General features: G+C 37.0%; 1 protein-coding gene and 1 pseudogene across 6 annotated transcripts; one reads left to right on the forward strand and one right to left on the reverse strand.

The window, feature by feature from the left end:
- Window positions 1-8,416: 8,416 nt before the first annotated feature.
- On the reverse strand, window positions 8,417-10,181 carry LOC145789271 (histone-lysine N-methyltransferase, H3 lysine-9 specific SUVH5 pseudogene; annotated as a pseudogene).
- An 8,405-nt stretch (window positions 10,182-18,586) lies between these two features.
- Window positions 18,587-25,235, forward strand: LOC114272436 (homeobox-leucine zipper protein ATHB-15-like). Of its 6 annotated transcripts, none has more exons than XR_014348869.1 (9): window positions 18,587-19,862; window positions 20,153-20,281; window positions 21,008-21,106; window positions 21,865-22,044; window positions 22,140-22,165; window positions 22,613-22,708; window positions 22,798-22,911; window positions 23,008-23,091; window positions 24,988-25,235. XR_014348869.1 is itself a non-coding variant. In XM_082902238.1 (9 exons), exons 5-9 carry the CDS (start codon window positions 22,143-22,145, stop codon window positions 25,018-25,020), a joined length of 354 nt encoding a protein of 117 aa, XP_082758364.1. In that variant the 5' UTR covers window positions 18,587-19,862; window positions 20,153-20,281; window positions 21,008-21,106; window positions 21,865-22,044; window positions 22,140-22,142; the 3' UTR covers window positions 25,021-25,235. The 6 variants fall into 6 exon arrangements, 3 of the variants coding, with proteins under 3 accessions (XP_082758364.1, XP_082758365.1, XP_082758366.1); XM_082902238.1 differs by having other exon boundaries at window positions 22,140-22,169; XR_014348867.1 differs by having other exon boundaries at window positions 21,008-22,044.
- The last annotated feature ends 209 nt before the right edge of the window (window positions 25,236-25,444 follow it).

Here is a 25,444-nt window from a genome sequence, read left to right on the forward strand (position 1 = left end):
ATTTCCTTCTCAACTTCTTCAAGCTGCGATCTGGATTCCGAAGAGATGAATTCATCTTCCATCTCTCTGGCAGTTGTCTCATCCCTAACCAAGTCAGATGAAAAGACAATCGCTTTCTTCTTTCTTTTCAAGGGTAACTCTTCCTCTTGATCTATTTCTTCTTTTTCTTCTCCTTGAATATCGGATGTTTCCTTCTCAAGTTCAAAGAACCTCCTTTTCTTTTGTGATTGGCCACCTCCACAAAAGAAGAATTAAAGATAAGGCAAAATGCATTATAAAAGACAAAAGGAGAAGGGACAAGGGTATACCTTTCTTCGAGGTAGCCCGAGTAACTCTAGGAGAAATTGAAGCAGCAGGAGCAGATTGTGTTGTAGCATGTGCTATATCTGAAACAGTGGAAGAAGTGACAACCCCAGCTTCTTTGCTCTTGGTCACATCTAACACCGTTAGTAGGTTTAAAGGTGAAATGGCCAAATAAATCTCCATGTTAGTCACCCACCAGTTTTGGTACCTCTTCAATACAGGTACCTTGAGGAATGAAAGGGGTATACTTGAAATTGGCCAAGTCATCTATAAATTTAAAAGTTGCCTCTTCTAGCCTGGACTTCCAAACTTTCAGATCCCTTCTAGTAAGGCTGAGATTTGTGTTGCTACAGAGAGGTATTGGGACCCCTTGTGTGAGGCCAAATTGTCTAGCAAATTGAGCAGGACAGTAAGGTTCAGCAATGCATTTGTAGGCCTTCGGGTTCAAAGTCCCAATAAATAACTCTCTGGGAATCAGAATGGAAGCCCATATATCTTTGTGAATAGGTGAAGTACACGACTGGTCACTTAGGAAATTCCTCAACCAAGATGGACCAATGGAGGGTTCGAAGGGACGAAAACGGTAAGTAGGAAGGGAGGCTGGGAGTTGGTGGAAGAAAGAGAAGTAAAAAGCAAAGGTAGAGGGGTAAAGTGAAGCATTGGCCAACCTTATGCCATGAGTAGGAGGGTTTGGCTCGGAAAATTTAAGGCATTTGGATTGTAACTCAGTAAAATAGGCGAAAAGCCAAAACTGAAGAATCCAGAATGGCCCCCCTTGATTAGCATCTAAGGGTTTCTCACAGAAAAGGGAGCAGACTCTATATACGTGACCTAGAACATGTGGGGCTAAGGCCACCTTTTTCTGTAAAACAAAGGCTTTGGCAAGAGGGGCAAATTCAGGCATGATTCTCTGAGATGAGGTGCAGAAAAGGAATTTGCAAAGCCAATACAATAAGAAAGAAAAGAATTCCCTATCAGTCACAGGGCCCTCTCTTTTTTTCTTAGCCCTAGCGAAATCACTATAAGATGAGTTAAGGGAGGGGAGAGAGAAAGGGACTGCTAAATCAGGATAATCCGGTCCAAAAGGGGTACCAATGGGGGATAGTCCCAGTAAATGGCAAATATCAAGAACAGTAGGGGCCATCATCCCACATCTAAATTGGAAAAAGTTAAAGACAGGATTCCAAAAACATAAGGCAGCAGGAATAAGGAAAGGGTCCTCTGAGATAGTTACCCTAGATAGTCTGAGAGCATCGAGAAAGCAGAGTTCTTGAAGGTCCAGAGTCCTAGCAGGAATAACCCGATCATACCATTCTTGCCACTCTGGTCTCACCATGGGCCAGCATCGGTGAGGGCGATTTATTCTCCAGTTCCTCCAGTCAAGACCACCTTCGTAAAGGAGACATTGGTTTTCCAGACGGGGATACAGGGCTGGGAGCTCAGTAAGGATCTCTTTGAATATGGGCCCGAGCACGTAGTCTAGCTGCACATGGTGACGAGGGACAAAGATGCGTCCATCAATAGCGCTTTTCTCTCCAACTTTGTACTTTTCACATTCTGCATCAATAATCCTCTTCAGGGCCACAGATGGGCTCGTACGCTCTACGACTGATACTAAAGGAGAAGCCATTGACAGTATGCTTTTCTTGAAAGTGGAACCGAGAAAGGAAGTAGAGAGAAGCCGAAGATCGGTAGAAAGAGGGGTTTGTGCGTTAGAAGAGCAAGTGATTTCAGAGCACAAAACAAAAGGGTTTTTAAAGCCCTCGTATCTGAAAATATATTACATGAGCTGTTAAGTATTAGAAGTGTGAATACAAAAGCTTCCTTCAATATTGATGCTTTTGGAGGGAAAAACAAAGCCCAGTTGTTGAGGCCAGCTTCGAAGTAAGATATTTTGCCTCGAAGCCAAGTCAAATGACTTCGAAACAGAGAAGCCGGTTTCGAAGCAGGTTGCCATACCCAAAATATAAAAATACTCGAATGTTTATTTCACTTAAAAGAGTTTAAAGACCTGTTTTTAGGTTTTTAACAAAGGTAATGTCCTTCGAGGCAAAACTTGAGATTCTTTAAACATGGGATTTGGTGTTTGAAACATCAAAAGCAATAATGACAATGACTAGATGTTGACTATGGTCAAAACAGACTTTAAGTATAAGATTACTAGATTCGAAGCACTGTTTCTAATTGAAAACCAGCTAAAACTGTCAACTTTTTTCCACAAATTGGAAAGGTTTATAATTGGCTCATTTAGTGTTTCATTTAAAACGATTAAGTCCAGATTCAAAGGATGAAATTGTTCGAAGTTCGAAGCTTTGAGTTGACTTTTAAAACACAAGTGAAAGCAGGGTCAAACAATGACAAATGAAGAAAGAATTTTGTTTATATTAAAACCAAAGCGATTACATTAGATGACCCTATCTCGGTATGAACTCGAGCTCATAAAAATAAGGAATGGAATAAATAACAAGATCATGAAATTTAGTCCAACAATGATCAATAAACTTTTGTTCTTTCCTTATTCTATCTCCCAAATTTTCTAGCATTGGCTGCATAAGTTGATGTGCTCTCACTTCATAGTAGAGCTCTTCAGCCTTTATTTCGAAAGCCACCTCTCTTAATCCTTGTTCCAATTCGTCAATGTCTAAGTCATCCCAATACGTAGAATCTTTATTCTTGAAATCACTGAATTCTTCAATGAAGTTCTCTGCTTCGTACTGAGCATGAATTCGAAGAGACGAAAGTTGGTCTAAAGATTGTGTAGTAGCCACATAATTTCGATGCCAGTAAAGGAGCAATGGAAGTTGGTCCGGAAACATATGAAGTTCTACCTGAGCAAGGGAATTAAGGACATGGCCCCTAATCAGAATATCACAAGCCCATCGAAGGTTCTTGAGAGGGACTTCGTCCTCAAGAACATTAAAAGGCAAGTGAGAGAAAGCTGCAAGCAGAAGTTGAGCTTGTTTCCGCTCAGCTGGAGTAGGAGAAGGTAGAGGTTTATAAGGTGGGAAGACATTTTCAATTTCGGATAGGTAGAGGTTTATAGGGCAAGCTTCAGTTTCTTTATCCAAGAAAGAATTGGTGGGGGAGAAGGTATGAATACTTCAATTTCGGAGACGAAGAAGAAGGTATGGACGCTTCTATTTTCGGAGATGACACGGGAGCAGAAGGAACAAAGGTATTAATATAATCAAGCCAGTCAGAAGAACAAATCTTCGCCTTCTGGGCTAAGAATGATGGGTTATACCCTTGTGCTTCTTCTGGGCGGGAGGCAGCGTGCACTATCTTTGTAGGCATGGAGGATGTATACCATGCTACAAGAAGATTCTCCTCCAGACTACGCCGATGGTCAATGGGCACATAGGGATAGACAACTGAACTTCGAGCATAGGAAGGAAACTCTAAAGGGTCAGTGAACTCAACAAAATGGTGGTTGATTCGTTCCTTCAAATCACAGGTCTCAGGTATTGACCAGCTTGTCCAGTCAGAACCCCCAGAAGAGGAAGAAGTTGCTTTATCCCATACAGAGATTTGTGAAGAAGAGTTTCTCAAGTCCATATTTGCAATTTTCCGAATCAAAGGTTTGAGAGAAGTTTGTTCGAACTGTAAAGGTAGGTCAGGGGAAGAACTTCTTATGTCTATATTTGTAGCTTTCTGAATCGAAGGATTAAGAGAAATGTGTTCGTAATCCAAAGGTTGGTAATTTGCAAAGGCATCCATGACCTGAATATAGAAAGGTGGGTAAAGGTGGCTAATAAATGCATTCTTTCGATGAGGAACAGCATCGACATATGACTCTTCGTGTGCTTGATCGCTGGAGGAAAGAATTAATTTGGCCATGAAATGTATCAAACTGTTCGAATACTAAGACAGTGAAAATACTTAAAGGATCAAAACGAGAGTATTAATACAGATGGTGAGTGACAGTTGCATTTCTGGGAAGATGCAAAACCCATGCACGTTCTAAGACGTGGGAAAAAGGACCCTGATCCACTAATATCACCAAGTCTTGGGCATATTAGTGCGGGGGGTAATGTTGGCTACATATTTTGTGCTAGCCAGTGACAATTCGATGCGTGGCAAAGTAAGGGTAATATGGGGAGACCAGTCAGGTCTTCGATCCTGATCATACACGTGGCAGTTAATATTAGTTGTTATAAGATCTGAGTAGTAGCGGATCAACAAAGAGATGTACGGTGACGTGGCTTCAACGGTTGCTCACATTCAAATTCAAATATAGGAGGGAAGCCTAACTGCAAGTGAAGGCGTAGTGGAACTACTTATAAGGTAGCATGATCAGCGATCACAGAGGAGCAATTCGACAGTTTGAAGTGCAGTTCGATGGTTATCTTTGGAGAGTATAAATAGCAGGAAGGACTTCAGAGTGGGGGACGGAAAAAATCTAAAAGAAAACCAGTCTTACTTTACATATTCCAGTTTTATTTCCTATTCTTTACATTTCTGTACTTTGAGTTCCTGCACTGCACTTCATTTGTAGGAGTAGTTTTCGAGTATATTGCCGCTGTAAATTTCTACGAGGCTGAGATCATTGTAAGTTTTTCATACTAATGAAATGCTTCAATTTATTTAACTGTTATTATGCTCAAATTCTCTTAAGTCAAGCTACCAGTAAGCCACCAGTAAAAGTCCTCTTTATTCGACGCGTGGTTATTGGTTGGTGGTTATTCATTCGATCCAAAAAGGATACTGCCCACCTTTCCATTGTGTTTATTAATTGCTGTCCCATAGCATCTACTAAGCCGCCCCACGGATTGACTGGCTGAGTAGATGGGACACTGGATGGTCCAATTCCTTGGTCTCGTCCACTATTACGAACAAATGGTATTTGCTCTGAAGTATTGGTCTGTTCGACCATGGGTTCCGATAAGATAGGAGTCTCCACAGGATGTGTTATCACATTATCCTCTGGATTGGATATCTCCACCTCTCCTTCCACGCCTTCTTCCAAAAGTTCATTTTCTCCTTGTCTCCTACGTCTAGCCATTTTTTAAAGTGTCCCACTGGGCGTGCCAAAAATATATGTTGGCTTTTTGGCTTTCGAAGGTTATTTTTGTAATTATGAGCATGCCAGCAAGGATCAATCAGTCCTTACAGAATTGTAATTGCCAACCAATTATTCAAACGATTGTGTTGTGGTTCTTTTGGCCACAATAAAGAGGACTTTTACTGGTGGCTTACTGGTAGCTTGACTTAAGAGAATTTGAGCATAAGAACAGTTAAATAAATTGAAGCATTTCATTAGTATGAAAAACTTACAATGATCTCAGCCTCGTAGAAATTTACAGCGGCAATATACTTGAAAACTACTCCTACAAATGAAGTGCAGTGCAGGAACTCAAAGTATAGAAATGTAAAGAACAAGAAATAAAACTGGAATATGTAAAGTAAGACTGGTTTTCTTTTAGATTTTTTCCGTCCCCCACTCTAAAGTCCTTCCTGCTATTTATACTCTCCAAAGATAACCATCGAACTGCACTTCAAACCGTCGAACTGCTCCTCCGTGATCGCTGATCATGCTACCTTATAAGTAGTTCCACTACGCCTTCACTTGCAGTTAGGCTTCCCTCCTATATTTGAATTTGAATGTGAGCAACCGTTGAAGCCACGTCACCGTACATCTCTTTGTTGATTCGCTGCTACTCAGATCTTATAACAACCAATATTAATTGCCACGTGTATGATCAGGATCGAAGACCTGATTGGTCTCCCCATATTACCCTTACTTTGCCACGCGTTGAATTGTCACTGGCTAGCACAAAATATGTAGCCAACAGTATTGTAAGCAAGTTGTCTTGTGTACATATCATTTTAAGGGCAACGTAGTGACGAGGTTCTTGCTAAAGCAGGGTCCAGAAAGTCTAATAGTCATATATTTTCTTGATGCAGGCGGATTGCCAGCAATGGAGGGGTATGCGAAAGGCCTACAGTGCAGTATGGGACATGGCTAACCCACCAGCAGGGGCACTTAACTTCAGGGTCCAAGTAAGTGGCGGTGCAGGGTTGAAATGGGTGCAGCTGAGTAGTGTGATTCCTAGTGAATGGAAAGCTGGGGCTATTTATGACAACCATTCAGCTTACTTAAGCCCTATTAAACTCCTAATCCCAATGAAGACAAATATATCTTAGTATATGCAGAGTAGGCACTGCTTATTAATTATTTCCTAGTAGTTTTGATTAAGTGATTAAGGTAATGTTTGTCTACGGTGTTAAAGCTAGTGCTCTTCACCTTTCTTAATAAAGAATCGGATTGTGTACTACGTTTATTTCACATGCAAATAATGCAGCTAAAAGAATGCGGACCCAACTAACTCTCAACCCTATCCAAACTCTTGGTGACAGTCTGAACACTACGATTTTATGGTTAAAAAATAAGAATTAACAACCTTTTAAATAAAAAGTTTCAAAGGCCAGCTCACAATCAAGCTAATTTGCAAAAGAAACTAAACAAAACGCCGATCGCGTGTAAGAGTAAAGGGTATTGATATTGCAAGCAATTTGTCACTCCTAAGTAACCATCACATTAAACAAATATGAGAAACATAAAGTTGCAATGCAGAAACACTACAAAAAAAAGTCACTTACGTCATAACTCTTCCACAAAATTCACATGTACAAATTCCAAATCATGCAAAATCAGAAAAACATGAAAAAAGTGTCATCATTCCAAACTACAGAAGGTTACCAGGTTAGTGCTTTAGAATTTTCTTCCCAAAATCACTAATTCAGCATGTGTTATCAGAAAACAACTTGACTACTTGAGAAACCACAGTCAAAAAATTGATGTACAGACTAACGTTTGAGCTGCCACTACCTCAGAATATGATACGAATGAACCAACCATTTTATCCTTCTTTCAATTCTCCTCTTGTCTGCTTCCATCAAAAGCAAGGTTTGCCCATCTAAACAAGAACCATAAACAAATCCCTAAAAATTAAGGGATGAGATGTAAAGTTTTTGCATTCATGAATTAGATTCTATATTACTTTAAGCACGAAGAAATTTTATGATTTGTGAGGGCAGCCAGTTCAAGCAAATAGAGCTGAAGTTATTTCTGTACCATGTCCTCCCCAGAGGTTTACGCCACTTTGTGAATTGGCCAGAAGTAATATCATTTTATATCTATAAAGTATGATCATAAATAAAAACCAGTGACAACATGATTTTGGGAAACTATCATAATGATAATGACATAGTTAGATAACTGTTCAAAGTGTTTACATCAAGAAAACATGATCACAGATGAGAGACAAAAATGTTGGAAGAAAGACCCTCAAAGTTACAACATGCAAAAATCAAGACATAATCATATGTTTTAGTTTGATTGAAATAACTAATAATTTCAGAAACAAGAAAGAGGAAGATGATGCACACAGCCAAGCCCCATGGCAAAGTTACAATGCTGCAGGTGTACAGTAGCCTGTAGCCAGTGACAAACACCCATAGTAACCTCTCTGTCAAGGTTGCCTCCAACCCAAATGACAATTTGGAGGTGCAAAGTATTGAGTTACATGTAACTCAATCACAGCTCACATACATACCAACAAGCACAAGGAGATATTGTAAAACATTGTATATTGTAATCTGTTAAGGTCCTGCAATCTTTGTTTATGTAACTGTATGTCATCTTGAAAAGTTTAGTAGTGTTGGGGTGTGTTTCAGTTCATGAAAATGATATTTGTCTGTATGTGTGCATCCATATCTTCTTGTTTCTGTTGAGGCATCCCAAGTACATGCTGAAACTAATTCAATATACAGCCTAGCACAGAGAGTAGATAATAAATCAAGTTCCACAACAAAGTGCCTATTTGGCAGAAATTATAATCAGCTTATTTCAACTTTTAGCTTAATTTAAGCTATTTTGATGTGTTTGGTTTAGCTTATAGCTTATAGCTTATAGCTTTTTGGAAGTCAGAAGTCAGAAATCAGCTTATTCTTTGAGTAGGGCAGGAGATGCTTTAAGAATAAGTCAGAAATCAGCTTATGTTCATAGTTATAAGCTATAAGCTGTTTAGGCATAAGCTATAAGCACTTTCCCACAGCTCTACCAAACAGGGCTAAAGTAGTCAATGAGAACTTACATTCAGACACAAGGAATCTGTACTTCTGGAAAACCCCAAACTTTGTTCCCTGTATCAATACATCCTGCCAATGCACTCTGCAGCACCACAATAGCAGCTCTTCATCTTAATATTTGCATTCAAATCTCGAACCTGATCGACAAAGTAATTATAGTGGTAAGTCAGCTCCTTCAAGGGAGGAATATTTTCTACAGCAAAGAGCATTATGTGGGGTTTACTCTTGTCCCCGTGATCATAGAGGGCATTCTGAGCATAAAGGTTAGGGGAACAACTATGGTTGATGAACCTCCCCACATTCCCACACTGTGCTGCATCGATTGTGAAACGCTCATCCTCCACAACTTCACTAGAACTTAACTGTACAACAAGCTTGAGAGTCAAACGTCCACCAATGAGAGAACAATCACTGAAATTGTGTCCAATATCAAACAAGTATTCTTCATTTTGTCTTTTTTCAGCTTCCTTGTCTTCAAGAAGCTCCCAAATATACTCGCATATAAAACTTCCTGAAGGAATAGAAGTTAGGGATCTAACACCCCAGCCCCTTGACTTCCTTTTAAAGATTTCAAGCTGTATTTTCATGCCATGCTGGCTGACTTTATTATAGCAACAAGGAGGGCATTTGCAAGAAGGACCACACTCATATACCAGAGGCTTTGCTTCAACGATAGCCCCATTGCAGTTGTATGGAATCTTTCCTCCATTATTGAACATACATCAGCATTTTTTAGAGTCCAAGCATCCATCGATACAATCACAACCCTTGGGGAGCAGTAGGGCAGTACCAATCAGCATATTTCATCTCAGTTATATAATTGAATTTGGGTGGTCTCTTATTGTCTATGGTGTTCACAGCACAAATGGGAAGTAACTCTTTCCCTCCTGATATATCACCAACACAAAGACCCTCCTGAATTTTAAATCTTTTTGATTTCTTCACTTATTTCCAAGCAAGCTCTGGTTGGCCTGGAATTCTCTTCAACTTGAACTTAAAAACCAGCTTACCATGTGGCCCTACATCATGCATGTATCTCTCCACTGTATACAAGCCATCATAAGTATATGTTAGAACAATCTTGGCTCTTGCATCTAAGGTAGATAATTTTGTCTCTTTAGAACCACGGATTACCCGAACAAGATTCTTTGCTGATATACTATTTTTCAGAGCCAAGTTCCTCTTTCAAGTTTCTGGTCTTCAGGTTGTTGTTTATCCCAACCAATTATATTTCCTCCATGACCAGTGTATATTAAAACATCAGGGTTGTCCAAATCATCTGCATAACCACCTGAGGCAACAATGCTTGTTGCAATGATCATCCCGTCATGTTTCATATAATCAATACCAGCCTGATAGAGACGATGAATGCCAACAAGAGCAAGCTCCACCTTGTATTGAAACTCATCACCTACATCGACTCCCGGCACTGATCCTATTATCTGTTTGCCTGTGTTTCCTTTAGCCCTGATAATCTGTGTTGCTTTCAAATCAGGCATTCTGCTCAAGTATCCTTGTTTCTTCAAATTTGTTTCTTCTCCTTGAAAGAGCTTCCTACAAATAGCTTGGAATAGATGTTGTGTTTCCCTCACTTTGTTACGAACATTACCATGACTCAAGCTATCAGGACCAAAAGGAGGCAGGCTCACCTGAAAATCATGTGGTCTCTGACCTGCAGGAGAATCTTCATCTTGCTCACATATGGAAAAATCTCCCTTATCCTTGACAACCCGTGCACTTTTATTTTCATATGAACCCTTTCCAGAAGGAAGCAATTTCTTCTTCATATCCCTCTTTTTGGCATTTGTATCTCAAACATCCCTGTCCAATTCTCCAATGCCAATCCTTGCTGTCTTTCTCACCAGACTGCATTCCTCTGTAGTCCTCACTGTCTCTCTTGACAGTGTACCTTGCACAACAGCCTCAACTGGAGCAACTGAAGTCTTGTTTCCCAAGACAATTCTCAAGCACTTTTCCTCAGTCGGACAAATAGCATTCATTCCACAAAAAAGAGGGAATTCACGAATAGTTCTAACCCTTCTCCTAAAATATTTAGCTTTCAGGTTAGTCTCCTTCGAAACATTGCCATCACTAATAGGCCACTCTAGAGGAAACCATGTTTTTGCACCACCTGATGGAACCACTCCATCATCCATAGAAACAATCTCCAACACAATTTTGCTTTCTGGTGCACCCTCACTCTTCACCACAGCCTGAACTTCCACTTCGTGCAACTCCTTTGACAATTCTAGTGCATTATTTTCTAAAGCTTTTGGCAAGCCACTTCCTAGAGGCACAACAACAGGGGACAATTCAGCCCCATTGACCTTCCCAACCGTAACCACTACCTTCCCCAACAAATCATTCAATATGTTGGGCAATTCCAACTTCACCGGACTTTCCACCAATTGATGAGATGATGATTCATTCCCAATTTCAGAAGCTTTGACACAATCACCCTCTGCAACTTTCACCATCTTTTCATCAGCCACCAAAGTCTCTTTATGACCTAATGATGCTACTACCTCAATATCCTGGGGCATCAGATTGATAAATGAAGCATTTTGTCCACACCCAGGTGGAAAATGGCGAACAGCATAAACCTTTCGCTTCTTGTACTTAAGAGAAACACCAGAAGAGGTGCAATAACCATTGTACAATGACCAATTGTTAGAACTCCCATAAAAAAAATCACCATTTGATAAGGAACCCATCCTCCTCAATAACTAGCAAGCAAACTGGCTCTTTGTTGTCGTCAAGAAAAAATGCAGCAAATAGAAGAATATGTGACGAAAAAAATACAACAAATGGAAATCAGTGCAGACAAGCCAATGAATATGGACAGATATGAACGGGAAAGAGAAAATAGACAAAATTCATGAGATGTATCTATACATTAAAGGTACGAGAAGCTGTGAAACTAAACAAATTAGAGTTGAAATGTAACCAACAATAAATTTAGAACACCTAATATGTTAGAAGTTGCAGTTCTGGTCAAGAGAACACTTAGAAAGGACACCAATCAACACAAACTGATTTGTCTTCATGACGGTACTTGAATGGAAAGAGTTCTTGCATACCCATTATTTTTGGTAATAGTGGAAATTTCAAATTTGCCTCGTGGTTTTCCTCTCGTTCATTGAAGGTTTTCCACATAATGTTTGGTGTTCTATGTGGTTATGTGTTTTTTCTTGTCTCCTTAATCCATTGTTGCATTCTTCAGTTCACACTTGATAGTGGTTGGAAGCGTATTTTCCTTAGAGCTAGCCAAACCCAGAACCGAACTGATCTTGGTTGGTTCTCAGTTTTAGACCCAAAACCGAACCAACCCAACCCGAGGAAATTCCAGTTGGATCGGATTGGCCTCGTACGTCTAATTGTGTTGTATAAAGCTTGACCTATTCATTGTTTTATTTTGTTACTATAATGCAAAACAATAGAGACCTATCTAGTATCCACATGAGACTTAGCGATAACCAATAACATTCTATTATATAAAGCATACAACTCATTTGGTGTGAACTTTTGTCATACAATTTTGATTACCAAAAAACTATAACCCTATATTTCGTTCCAAATATTTACTTTTTCCTAGCGGTTATTGTATCGACTAAAAAGTAAAATCAATTACTACCCACTACACAAACACAGACTCTCTCTTCACTCTTACCCACCCATAATCTCCATATTGACAGTTTCAAGTGCATGCGGTGTGCCCAACTAAACTATAAAACTTAAAAAAATTTGTAAAAGCTTTTCAAGGATCGGTTCACGGGTTAGTTCGGGTTACTAGTCACCAACCCCACATAGAGCCAAACCGAATTGGCTGAATTTGAAATTTTCTTGTATATAACTGAACAGAAACCAATGCTAGAATTGTAGAACTAAATCAAGCCAACCAGGCAGGACAGGTTCGGTTCACAGTTTATTTGGTTCTTTTGTGCATCCTTACTTTTCCCAAATGTGAAATAAAACCAATTAGGGTTCAAATGCAACAAAATAAATTACGCTTGGAATTTACCAAACAATAAAAAGATGCCTACCCATTCTGAGAAACAGTTGAAATGCTTTCTAAGGAGAATAAAATACTGTCAGCTAAAATACCATTTGACATTGACAGCATTCCCAACAATTAAAGACAGAAAATTGATTGTTTGGGTAGGGGTGTAAATGAGTCGAGTGGAGCCAAACAATAAGTTGTTCAAGTTTGACTTGAACTTAAAAATTTTCAAAAATTGTTCTAACTTGACTTGCTTACCTTCGAGCTTTTAATTGAATTGGTAATGAGCTAAGTATGAATAGCTTGGGTTTTGTAGTATATAACTAAGGCATCGTTTAGGAAGTTGGCTATTTTAGTTGGCTAGAATACTTGCGTTTGGAAAGATGATTAAAATTTTTTTAGTTGGATGTCATGTTTGTAAGAGAAAAAGTGAAATGGCTATAGATTTGATGTAACATTTTGTCTTATTGGTTATTTTAGCCTATTTTATCTTTTTGTAGATTTTAGCCCAAAAAGCAAAAAATAGCATTTGCCAAACAAAGCCTAAGCCAAGACTGTTAGTAAGTAATTCAAGCTCGATTTAAAAACTTGATGAGTTTTAAAATATATTCCAAATAGACTTGCTTCCGTAAGGAGTCAATCTGAAATGGCATTTGACAAACCGAATATGAGTCGAGCTCAGAGTAGCTTGATTCATATTATGGCCTACGTTTTGGTGGCTAAAAAACGTGTGTAAATTATTATTTTTTTAAATGAAAATGGAAATTTATATATAAAAATTATATTTTTTAAAAAATAAATAAATAAAAGAAGGAAAATGGTGCTGAGAAACAAGTGATTTACGTGAAAACAACAATGGCAAAGAGAACCGAGACAATTCATGCCCAGTATTGATGCATCCTAAGTAAGCGAAGACACAAATTTAACAATATCCAGTTCCAACCTAATTTGAAATGACTCATAACCCATCAAATAGACCACCAATCAACAATAAACATGAGAAATTAATTGTTTGGAAGCTGAGAAAGTAAAGAAAGCTTAAACTACACTACAAAAATCTGCACTTTTAGCGATCACTTTCCGCGACCAATATAAAAGTTGGTAGCTAAAAGTTACCTTTTGGCGACCAAATATTTGTTAGTCGCGAATGATCATTATTTTTAGCGACCAATATGAGTTGGTCGCAGAAGGTCATATTTTGGCGACCAAAAAATGAGTTGGTTGCAGAAAGTGATATGCTTTTGGCGACCAACTATAAATTTGGTCGCGGAAGGTCACATTTTGGCGACCAAAAAATAAGTTGGTCACGGAAGATCAAAAATACGTTGGTTGTGGAATTGGCGACCAAAATTTTAATCCCCAAAAACTTATTTTCACAAACCAAAAAATACTTAGTTGCCGTTTATTGAGTTTTGGCTACTAAAATAATTTAGTCGCTGAATGGAAAATAAAAAAAAAAATAAAAAAATTTCTTTGGCGACCAAAGCCAAAAACTTATTTCAGCAACTAAAAACAATCAGTCGCCAAATTAATACTTTTAGCGACTAATATTTTAGTCGCCGTTGATTGAGATTTGGCGACTAAAAAGGTTTGTTGGCGAAGGTACCTTTTCTGTGACTAATCTAGTCTTTTCGTTGCCAAATATTAATGAAATTCTTTTACTTTTGATCTTTGCCGACCAAAAATGTGGTCGGCAAATACTTATTTTTAGTGACCAAAAAACAGTTAGTCAACAATAAAGTTAAACAATTTCAAAAGACACAGATTTATTTTTTTTTTGTGGGAATACTCTCACATCACCGCCCAATTTATTAGTTATGATTTATTTTATTTTTTTCATATATTCTATCAATATGTACATACACCCAAACAAGTTCAGTCTCTTGCTCTCTCTGTCTCTCTCTCTCTTCACAAACTCACCATCGTTGATTCACCGTTCACAGTCACCGTCGGTCTTCCACCATCGTTCACCCTCGAGCTTCCACTGTCGCGCATTATTACATCGCCACTGCCGCTCGCATTGCTTCGCTTCAACATTGAGGTTTTTCTCTTCCTCTCTCTATTTCTCTTCTTTTCTTTATCTTTGTCCCTCTCTCTCTCTGTTTCTCTATTTCCCCATTTCCCTCCACCTTATTTTCAGTGAAACTGGGCTGAAGCCCGTCTGGACGCTCAGCAAGATTCAACTTAGCCAACTCTAAACCTCTCAACTCACACACATTCACCTCGTTCACCATATATATTTATCATCTTCTCCAAAACAGCTCTCACAGGTCTGGGGTTTCTTGCAGCTATGCAACAATGGTAATCTCTCTCTCTCTCTCTCTCTCTCTCTCTCTCTATCTCTATCTCTATCTCTATCTCTATCTCTATCTCTATCTCTATATATACAAATATATGTGTAGGGGCTTATAGAAATGGATGAATGGAAACAGGGGAAGGGAACATGGAGTTTTGGTAAGAGAAGGAACAAGATCCACATCCTCTATGTGAGGTGTGGCCGCCGTAGCTTTCATCTCCGGAAGAGCCGATGCTCTACTTGTGCTTTCCCTGTTGCCCGTAAGAGGACATGTAAGCCCTTTCTATCTCTTTCTCTCTCTCTCTCTCTCTATATATATATATATATATACTCCACTACAAGAAAATACACAATTGGCGACCACTTTTTCCGACTAAAAATATTTTGGTTGCCAAAAGTAGTGGAATTGGCGACCAAAAATTATGTTAGTCGGTAAAAGTACAATATTTAGCTACTAAATTTTTTTAGTCGGGGTATATTAATTTTTGGCGACTAAAAAAAAAATAGTTGCTAAAAATCTCACAATTGGCGACTAAAAAAAATTTAGTCGCTAAATTTGTCACAATTGGCGACTAAAAAAATATTTTGGTCGCGGTATATATAGTTTTGGCAACTAAAATATTTTAGTCGCTGAAAGAAAAATAAAAAATTATTTTTTATCTTTCGCGACCAAAAGTTTGGTCGGCAAAACTTTAATTTCAGCGACTAAAAATTATTTTGGTCGCGGTATATATAGTTTTGGCAACTAAAATATTTTAGTCGCTGAAAGAAAAATAAAAAACTATTTTTTATCTTTCGTGACCAAAAGTTTGGTCGGCAAAACTTTAATTTCAGCCACTAAAAATTATTTTGGTCGCGGTATATATAGTTTTGGCAACTAAAATATTTTAGTCGCTGAAAGAAAAATAAAAAACTATTTTTTATCTTTCGCGACCAAAAGTTTGGTCGGCAAAACTTTAATTTCAGCGACTAAAAATTATTTTGGTCGCGGTATATATAGTTTTTGCAACTAAAATATTTTAGTTGCTGAAAGAAAAATAAAAAACTATTTTTTATCTTTCGCGACCAAAAGTTTGGTCGGCAAAACTTTAATTTCAGCGACTAAAAATTATTTTGGTCGCGGTATATATAGTTTTTGCAACTAAAATATTTTAGTCGCTGAAAGAAAAATAAAAAATTATTTTTTATCTTTCGCGACCAAAAGTTTTGTCGGCAAAACTTTAATTTCAGCGACTAAAAATTATTTTGGTCGCGGTATATATAGTTTTTGCAACTAAAATATTTTAGTCGCTGAAAGAAAAATAAAAAACTATTTTTTATCTTTCGCGACCAAAAGTTTGGTCGGCAAAACCTTAATTTCAGCGACTAAAAATTATTTTGGTCGCGGTATATATAGTTTTGGCAACTAAAATATTTTAGTCGCAGAAAGAAAAATAAAAAATTATTTTTTATCTTTCGCAACCAAAAGTTTGATCAGCAAAACCTTAATTTCAGTGACTAAAAATTATTTTGGTCGCGATATATATAGTTTTGGCAACTAAAATATTTTCGTCGCTGAAAGAAATATAAAAAATTATTTTTTATCTTTCGCGACCAAAAGTTTGGTCGGCAAAACCTTAATTTCAGCGACTAAAAATTATTTTGGTCGCGGTATATATAGTTTTGACATAAAAAATATTTTCCTCTCTGAAAGAAAAATAAAAATTTACTTTCACTCGTCACTCTTTCTCTCTCTTTCTATCTATCGTCTCTCTTTTTCTCTCTGTGTCTCTATCTCTGTCTCTCTTCTCTTTCTCTCTCTTTCACTCATCACTTTTCTCGGTCTGTCTGTCTCTCTCTGTGTCTCTATTTTTGTCTCTGTCTCTCTCTCTCTCTCTCTGTGTCTCTCGCTCATCTCTCTTTTCTCTATCTCTCTCATCTCTCGTCTCTCTTCTCTTTATCTCTCTCGCTCATCTCTCCCTGTATCTCTCTCGTTTATCTTTTTCACTTTTTTTTCTCTCTCTCTCTTTGTCTGTCTCTTTTCACCCATTTTTTCATCTTCCTCTCTCTATTCTCTTTCTCTCTCTTACTCATCACTCTTCTCTCTCTGTCTGTTTGTCTATCTGTCTGTCTCTCTCTTTCTGTGTCTCTCACCCATCTATCTCTTGTCTCCTTTCTGTATCTCTCTCTGTCTCTTTCGTTCATCTCTCTTGTCTCTATCTCTCTTGTTCTTCTCTCTTCTCTCGCTCTCTCTCATCTCTCTTTTCTCTCTGTCTCTACTGCTCATCTCTCTCTTATTTCTATCTCTCTCTCGTTCATCTCTCTTCTCTCTATGTCTCTCTCACTCATCTCTCTTATCTCTATCTCTCTCTCTGTCTATCTCGTTCATCTCTCCTCTCTCTCTGTCTCTTTTTATGACTCTCACTCTCTATCCCTTTCTCTCTTTGTCTCTCTCTCTTTATCTCTCTTCTTTTTCTCTCTCTCACTCATCTCTCTTCTCTATCTGTCTGTCTTTGTCTCTTTTTCTCTCTGTCTCTCGCTCATCTCTCTTCTCTCTATCTCCCTCATCTTTTTTCTTTCTTTATCTCTCTCACTCATCTCCCTTCTCTTTATCTCTCTCTCTGTCTCTCTCACTCATCTTTTTTCTCTCTCTATCTCTCTCTTTTTCTATGTTTTTCTCTCGATCATCTGTTTTCGCTCTCCTTCTCTTTCTTTCTTTGTCTATTTGTTACTCATCTTTTGTTTCTCTCTGTCTCTGTCTCTATCTCTTTCTTTCCATGTCTCTCTCTCTCTCTCTCTCTCTCTCTTTCTCTCTATGTCTCTCTCTCACTCATCACTCTTCTCTATCTCTTTCTCTCTCTATTATTTATTATTATAATTTTACTTTTTATTTATTATCATTTTGGAGGGATTTTTAAATTAATTTGGCGAGGAACTCTAGAGGGATTTCAAACACACTAAAATGAGTTAGGGCTTAAACACGTCTCTCTCTCTACCATCGATTCTCTCGCGCCTCTGTCTCTCTCATTCCATCACTCTCTCTTTCTTTTCACCCATTTTGTCATCTTCCTCTCTCTCTTCTATTTCTCTCTCTTACTCATCACTCTTCTCTGTCTGTCTGTCTCTCTCTCTCTCTCTCTCCCTGTGTCTCTCACTTATCTATGTCTTTTCTCATATATTTTCTCTCTCTGTCTGTTTTGTTCATCTCTCTTCTCTCTATCTCTCTTGTTCATCTCTCTCCTCTCGCTTTCTCTTATCTCTCTTTCTCTCTCTGTCTCTCTCGCTCATCTCACTTCTCTCTATCTCTCTCTCTCTGTCTCTCTCGTTCATCTCTCTTCTTTCTATGTCTCTCTCGCTCATCTCTCTTCTCTCTATCTCTCTATCTGTCTCTCTCGTTCATCTCTCATCTCTCTATGTCTCTCTCGCTCATCTCTCTTCTCTCGGTCTCTCTCTCTGTCTCTCTCATTCATCTCTCCTCTCTCTTTGTCTCTTTTTCTGTCTCTCACTCTCTATCTCTTTCTCTCTTTGTCTCTCTATCTCTCTCTCACTATCTACTACTACTATTACCTCTCATCTACCATCGCCACTCTATCTCCTTTACCACTACCACAACTTTACCACTAATCTCCTTCGCCATCACCACCACCACCACCACCACCAGCACCTCATATCCACCACATTCACCACTACTGTCGCTTCCTCTCATCTACTACAAAAAATTAGTTCTTGATTTTTAGTATAAAAAAAAAATCGGCCACAAAAAAATATTTTTAATTGACCATAAAAAATAATTTTATTTTAACAAAAAATATTTTTCATTGAAATATTACCCCTACTTCTACCAAATAAAAAAAAATTCATTAAAAAAAATGAAAAAAAATTTCCCCATTTTTTTCACTGACCCGCCTGCCCAAACTAATTTCCCCCCCTTTTACCGTCTTTCCCCCCCTCCCCTTTTTCATTTCCTTTCAGGTTTGCAGAGCCCCTATTTCGAAATAACACGTCTCTCTCTCTCTCTCTCACGGAGGCGAGCGACGAGCGGCGAATTTTGGTTCGAGTTATGAGCTCCGAAGCTGCTTCTTCAAAGCTTCTTCACCAATTGCTGGGACCAGAAAATGTGCAGCGTTGATGTCTGGGTTGTCCTCTGTTACTTCACCAACGATTTCATCGTTCAACAAGGTTCCAATCAGCTCAATCTCTGTTTTTCTTTGTTAAAAAATGGTTTTGATTTTTCGGTTTTTGTTTTTTTGTGCGATTCTAATTTCTATCTATGTGGGTTTTGACTGTTACTTTGTTGGGTATGGTTGGGTTTGGCTGATCATCACTGGCCGAGCTCCTGCTTTGCCTTTGTGGGCTGTGAGTATCATCATCCATTCGATTCGGTTCTATCTTTGCATCTATCTTCTTTCTTTTTTGATGACTTTTTTTTTTGTTCTTCTTTTCACTTTTCACTTCACTTTTCCTATTTGTCTTCTTTCAGATCATGTTAGGTAGAATAGCGATTTGGGTTGTTGCTAGTCTTGCAAGATTCAATATTGTTATTTGTTTTTTTATCTGAATCTTCAAAGCACGTTTTGTGATTACTGTGTGGAATATTCATGTTCATGATTCCTAGTTATCCCAACTATTTGGAATTGATCATGGTCTAGTGATCTGTTCTGAATTGAATCAGATTCTGTAATTGATCTTAATTTTTGAATCTATGCATCTGTTGCACAAGTTGCTGTATTTATTGATTCAGATTCCTAGTTATCCCAAAATTGTAATATTGTAGAGAGTTTCACAAATGATTCAACATTAGGGTGAAAAGGGTTTAACAATTTATTGGTAAACTTTTTTCTGTATTTTCTGAGGTGAGCTAGCTTGCCATATCATGAACCTATTGGTTGTTCTGTTGGCTTGTCTATTCATCATGATCTGAACTTGCTGATTGCAAGACTAAGTGAGTTTAATTTGCAGGACCACGTGATTCTGCTATATCAATGTGTTCCACATGTATATGTATCTTTTCTACCTCTTTTGTATTTTTGTGTTAATTCAATATATATATGTAATATGCACCTCAATTAGGAGAACAGATGCGCAAGCTTTTTTTTGTGTGTGTGTGATAGTATTGTACTTACTGTTTTGGATTTTCACTATCAAAAACTCAGATTTTTCCCAAGAGTACTGGATGCAAATATGATATCACAGGTTTGTTTGTTATCTCTCTTGACATTTTGTTCTCATTTTTTTTTTTTCGTGCTGGACGAAACTAAAATATTATATATATATATATATATATATTTCCTTCTCTCTAGGTCCTAGAAACCCTTCTCACATTGCTTTTACCCTTCCATTGTGTTATGAGAGTGTTTAATTAGGCACTTCATTCTTAATTTTCTTAACATACAGAATCATTCTTGTAATGGTATGATACAAGAGTACTGCAGCTCCCTTGAGATGTTTTTCCGTTAAATAATCCTTTGAATTTGTTATGTCAGTGTGCATCTGCAGTTGATAATTTGGCTACTTATTATTTCAAGCACATAACGGTTGGAGAGCCCCCCACTACACCAGCTGCTCTTAATCTTGCTCGGCATGTTGCAGGTCGCCCTGGTGTGTTTCCTGAAGTAAGTTGCTTCTTCTTTTTCTTCTTTTTTTATAAGTAGTTAATTGATTTCTCTTCATTTGAAATGCATATTATCAGCTTAAATATTCTAATGACAATTGAGAACCATAGGGTTTGGTTTGTCATAATGCCGACAGTGAATGGTGTCATATCAAATATAATTATGATAAATGATAATAAATTGGAGGTGATGCAATATTGTTTACATTGGTGACATTTTATTTATAATTTTCAATACTTTTGTATAATGTGCTTGGCTCACTTTATGCGAGATGATCCTTTGTGAAATGAGAAATTGTTCTTATTTTTCCTTCTCTTTTTCTTGGCACAATAATTTTCAGAACAATATCATGAGGGATTACACACATCAGTTTGACCTTTGGTAGAATGCATTAGATGGGCATTCTTTATGGAGGAACGATATTTTATGGTTTTTAAATGTAACAAAAAACCATTGATTCATCTCATCTGATCACACAAATTTCTTTCATAAATGTGTGATTTGGATCCAAATTTCCTTTGATACATCTCATCTGATCACACAAAAATTTAGAAGCACTTCATTTTGTTCACTGATGAGTGAAAAATTGTATGTGTCTTGCTTTTAATATTTTTTGTTCTTCTTTGTTAATATTCATGCCATATTTATCTAAATTCTTGATATACATGCCATCTCTCTCTCTCTCCTTTTTGTTATTGCTGATTATTTATTTTGTTACTTAACTAGATATTGAATACCCTCTTTGAGATTGTCCTATTTGAGGACTGTGGCAACCAGTGGAGCCTTAGCAGACCAATGTTGAGCTTGATACTTATAAGTGAAGAGGTAATAGTTGAAACTGCAAATTTTGAACAAACTAAACAGTAGTCTTAAAAGGGGTTGGAATCTAAATTGTGGGATTTGTCAAACTGCAAATTTTGGAGCTGATTTTATGTGAGTTTGAAATATAGAATGAGATCATGTAGAAGCAAGATGAACCTGACATCATCAATTGAGTATATTGGAAGCACACCCATTTGACTGGCACAGCAACTATGTGTGACTAAATATATGCTCTCATGTGCACAAAAACTTGTGGAAAGGTTACCTACTTTTGCTGCTAAAAAGTGTATAATTGATGTGTGAAGCCATAATGAACATTGAATTTAAATTATGCTTTGAACATAACCTCACGCCTCTATCATCAGTCGTGCATGAAGTGTTTATGTTCATAGTGCAATGAACCATTTGGTTTGGACGAGAATCAACGTGTAACCTTTCCTCTAGTGATTTGACTGGGGAAATAGCTCCTGCTCTGTTTGGTCTCAAATCATTGAAGTATTTGTAAGTATTTTCTTCTTCACCAATGCAACTCTAACTATCTAAGCATTTTAAAATTACATGTTCCAGTTTTGGCAACAACAGGAGGAAAACTTATGGCATTCCCTAAAAGAAAAAATAAATTAACTTATACTTTATTTCTCATTTCTCTTTCATTTTCTTTGCCCTCTACAAAAACATCCCAATAGGAACAAAAAGATTTATATGGGAAGGATTCCCTCTCATGATATTGGTAACCAGCAATATAGCTTGTTTGTTTGTAGGGATTTATCATACAAGACCTCAAACAAGTCATTCTTGGAAACAAATGCTAATGGGGGCGATGAGGCCGGAACAGAGGAAGAGCAAGCAGCATTCATGAAGGAGCTGGAAACTTTCCACAAAGTGAGGTGCTTGGAATTCAAACCCCCAAGATTTTATGGAGAGCCATTAAATTGCCTCAAGTGAGTTATGAGTGACCCTAATTGTCAAATTTGCTTGCTTTAATTTTTTGGGTGCTTCCTAATTTGCACTAATGTTTCTTGTATATGTGAGTTAGGTTATGGAGAGCAGTCATCAGACTTGGTGGGTATGATACCGCTATATATCAATATATAGGTTGATAGTATTTGGTATTAATTGATATATAACCGTATCACCGATATTGATATATATTTCAATACTGTTATTTAAAACCATGCTCTTGTCTGGTTTTACAAGAAAATTTGATTTGCCCTTTTTAATTTTGTATTCAATAATATTACAAACCCAGATTTAACTATCCAAAAATTACCCATAATTATCAGTTTGTGGTTGAAATTTATTCTATACATGAACCCTACCCTAAAAAAATTTAATTTCCCCCACACAATCACTCATTCATAATTTTCTAGGTGGATATATCTGGGTCCCTAGCTTTTTTGTTTTGTATTTACTCATGGTATTGACAGGGTTAATAATGCCATTTGTTATGTTAAAAACCGAGTTGATGATTGGTCTCTTTCTGAACAAACTGCTTTCTCTTATGCTTAGCCTGGTCCGGATTCCATTGGAATCGTTGCTATTTCTCATGGTTGCACTGGTGTGGCAGCGCGTGCTTGCGACCTGGTGGGTTTAGAGCCTACAAGGGTACGATAGTCTCCCCCTTTTTTCTTCTTTTTTGTAGTAGTTGTGGAGTTTATGTGAAGCATTTATCGGTTATGCTTCGCTACTTCCAGGTTGCAGAAATCCTTAAGGATCGGCCTTCGTGGTATCGCGATTGCCGAGCTGTGGATGTTCTAAATGTGCTGCCTACCGCTAATGGTGGAACCATTGAGCTGCTTTACATGCAGGTAGTATTAATTGTTCTATTCTCATATTGTATGATGGAGTACTTGTGTTATGATATAACTGCTTAATGGAATTTGAAATATTTGCTGATTTCTTAGCTCTACGCGCCAACAACTTTGGCACCTGCTCGTGATTTCTGCTTGTTACGCTATACTTCTGTTATGGAGGATGGCAGTCTCGTGGTAAGTGGTTCTTCAAGTTTATTAATTCAATGTTTATTCAATTGTAGTCCATCTAGCTATTGTTCCTAGTCTGCTGCTTGGGTCTCCAACCAATCACCTTTTTGTTGTTGAATGGCCCTAATGAAATACTCAGGTGTGTGAAAGATCACTTAGTATGGTTTGGTCTATCCCTTGTAGTTTGACGAAACAGGTTTCCCAGAAATTTTAGTTTGACGAACTTATTTCCATTTTATCATGTGCACTATCTTTTACTATGGTCTGGTCTATCCCTTGTAGTTTATCTACTAGTTACATACATTAACCCTGATGCTGAATGGAATCTTAGAATATTATAACTACTGGCTCCATTTCATAAATTTATTGGGAAAAATTCCAAGTACTTGGATTTGTGCACTTATTTTTGATGGGGGGAATAAACTATTATTTTATTGACACATTTTGCCTATAGTATCAAGTTTGATGAAGTCAATAATATTAACAACTTTCATTTTATCATTTTCATTATCTTTTACCATGGTGTGGAATGAGAGTAGTTTTTGTTTTATTACATCAATTGATTGGTCCATGGACATGAGCAGTATAATTTTGTCATCTAAGCTTCTCCACTATCAAAAATTTATTTGTAAATGATATGGAGCATGATTTGTTGTCATCTGGCCTGCTTTGGTATCGCACACTTGTTGAGATATTTCTCTCAATATCAAATCTGTGACAATCTAAATTGAACTGATGGTAAAAACAATAGTAACCAATGTTTTATTGGTCAATACTTCAAGTAAGGATATTGTGGTGCATGGTAAACTAGGAAATCTGCTAATATGCAGTAGCGAGATGGTGCATTTAACACTAAAATTTGCTTCATCAATTTCTGTAAGTCAATGGATAAGTGTGCTTTTGTGACCTAATTTGATGGCAAAATCTTTTTAGGTTGACATTTTTATAGGACCTGCAGATGTGCATGTGATAGCATATTTTTAATAGAAAAAAATTGTATGATAGAACAAATCCACATATACATGGCATAAATATGATTGTCCAACCAACTTTCTTTTTGTTCTGTGCTCAGGGTCAAATATTTTGGATTCTATTGTTAATTCAATAGTAACTTTGCTTTTTATTTATTTATTTATTTATTATTAATTTTTAATACACTCTTCCCCACTGCATGCACACACAACATATAAAAAAGGACAAAAGTCAGCAATCCTAATTGTTGAGAAGGAACTAAAAGGACAGAGTAACATATTAGGGCTTGTTTTTTGTTGGTAAATATGCAATATATTGTTTGAGAAGGAACTAAAAGGACAGAGTAACGTAAAAGGACAGAGTAACGAATCATGTATATTAATTAGGTGGTAGTAAACATATATTGTTGACAAGAAACACATTGAAAACATAATGAGAAACAAGATCTTGAAAACTATATATGTTTCTCATTATGTTTTCAATGTGTTTCTGAATTTGAAGGCAATCACCTAATTAACTGTGATGATTCAAATTTGTTCATTTCAGCTTTAGCTTTCTTTTTATTCCCACTTATTTTTTCCTACTTTTCTTAGGTGTTATATCTTTGTTGGAGGTTATAATAGTAAAGTGATGATATTGTTTTAAGTTGTGTGTAATGTTGGTTATCTCACCAAACAAATCGATGTTCAGTGTCCACAGCATTAAGGGAACAATATGGCGAAGGGTCATGTTGTGCATTTATTTTATATATAGGATCTGAATTGCCTCTAGTTTAGATTTGAATTGGAGGATATTAATTGTGGTATAGTCATCATCAAATGTTTGTAATGTAATCATATAAATTTTTTGCCATATGGTTAATTTTTTTTTATGAGAATACTTCATTTTGGATATGTTTCTAGATTCTAACTTTTCTTATTTTATTTGTAGGTGACTTCCAAAAACGATCAAGCACAAGGCTGATGCTTCAAAACCATATATATTCCTTCCTGTTGTAGAATTTTTTTTGGATTCCTTCATTGATTTTCCTTTTAATTTTTGTTCAATTACTTACTGGTTTTCAATGGGTCGATGTTTAAAACTTGTCTCAATTAATGTTTTGAATGGAATGATTGTAAAGTTTGGGATTGAGTAGGAAAATATGATGAATTTTAATGTTATATTTAGGTTGGGTTGAATGAATTTTGTTCAATATTGGATTGAATGTTTATAAACAAAAATTGATTGTTCAAAAAAAAAAATTTGGATTGAATGTTGGATTGTGTCGAATGTTAATGAATTATGTATTGTGTCGAATGTTAATGATTCAGTTGATTTGTATGATGCTTTAAAATTATAGGTTTATTATGGATTGAATGAATTATTAGGAATTACAGGTGTATTGTTT

This window comes from Camellia sinensis, chromosome 13 (genome assembly GCF_055761805.1).
Source record: "Camellia sinensis isolate YWXY chromosome 13, ASM5576180v1, whole genome shotgun sequence".
Lineage (NCBI taxonomy): Eukaryota > Viridiplantae > Streptophyta > Magnoliopsida > Ericales > Theaceae > Camellia > Camellia sinensis.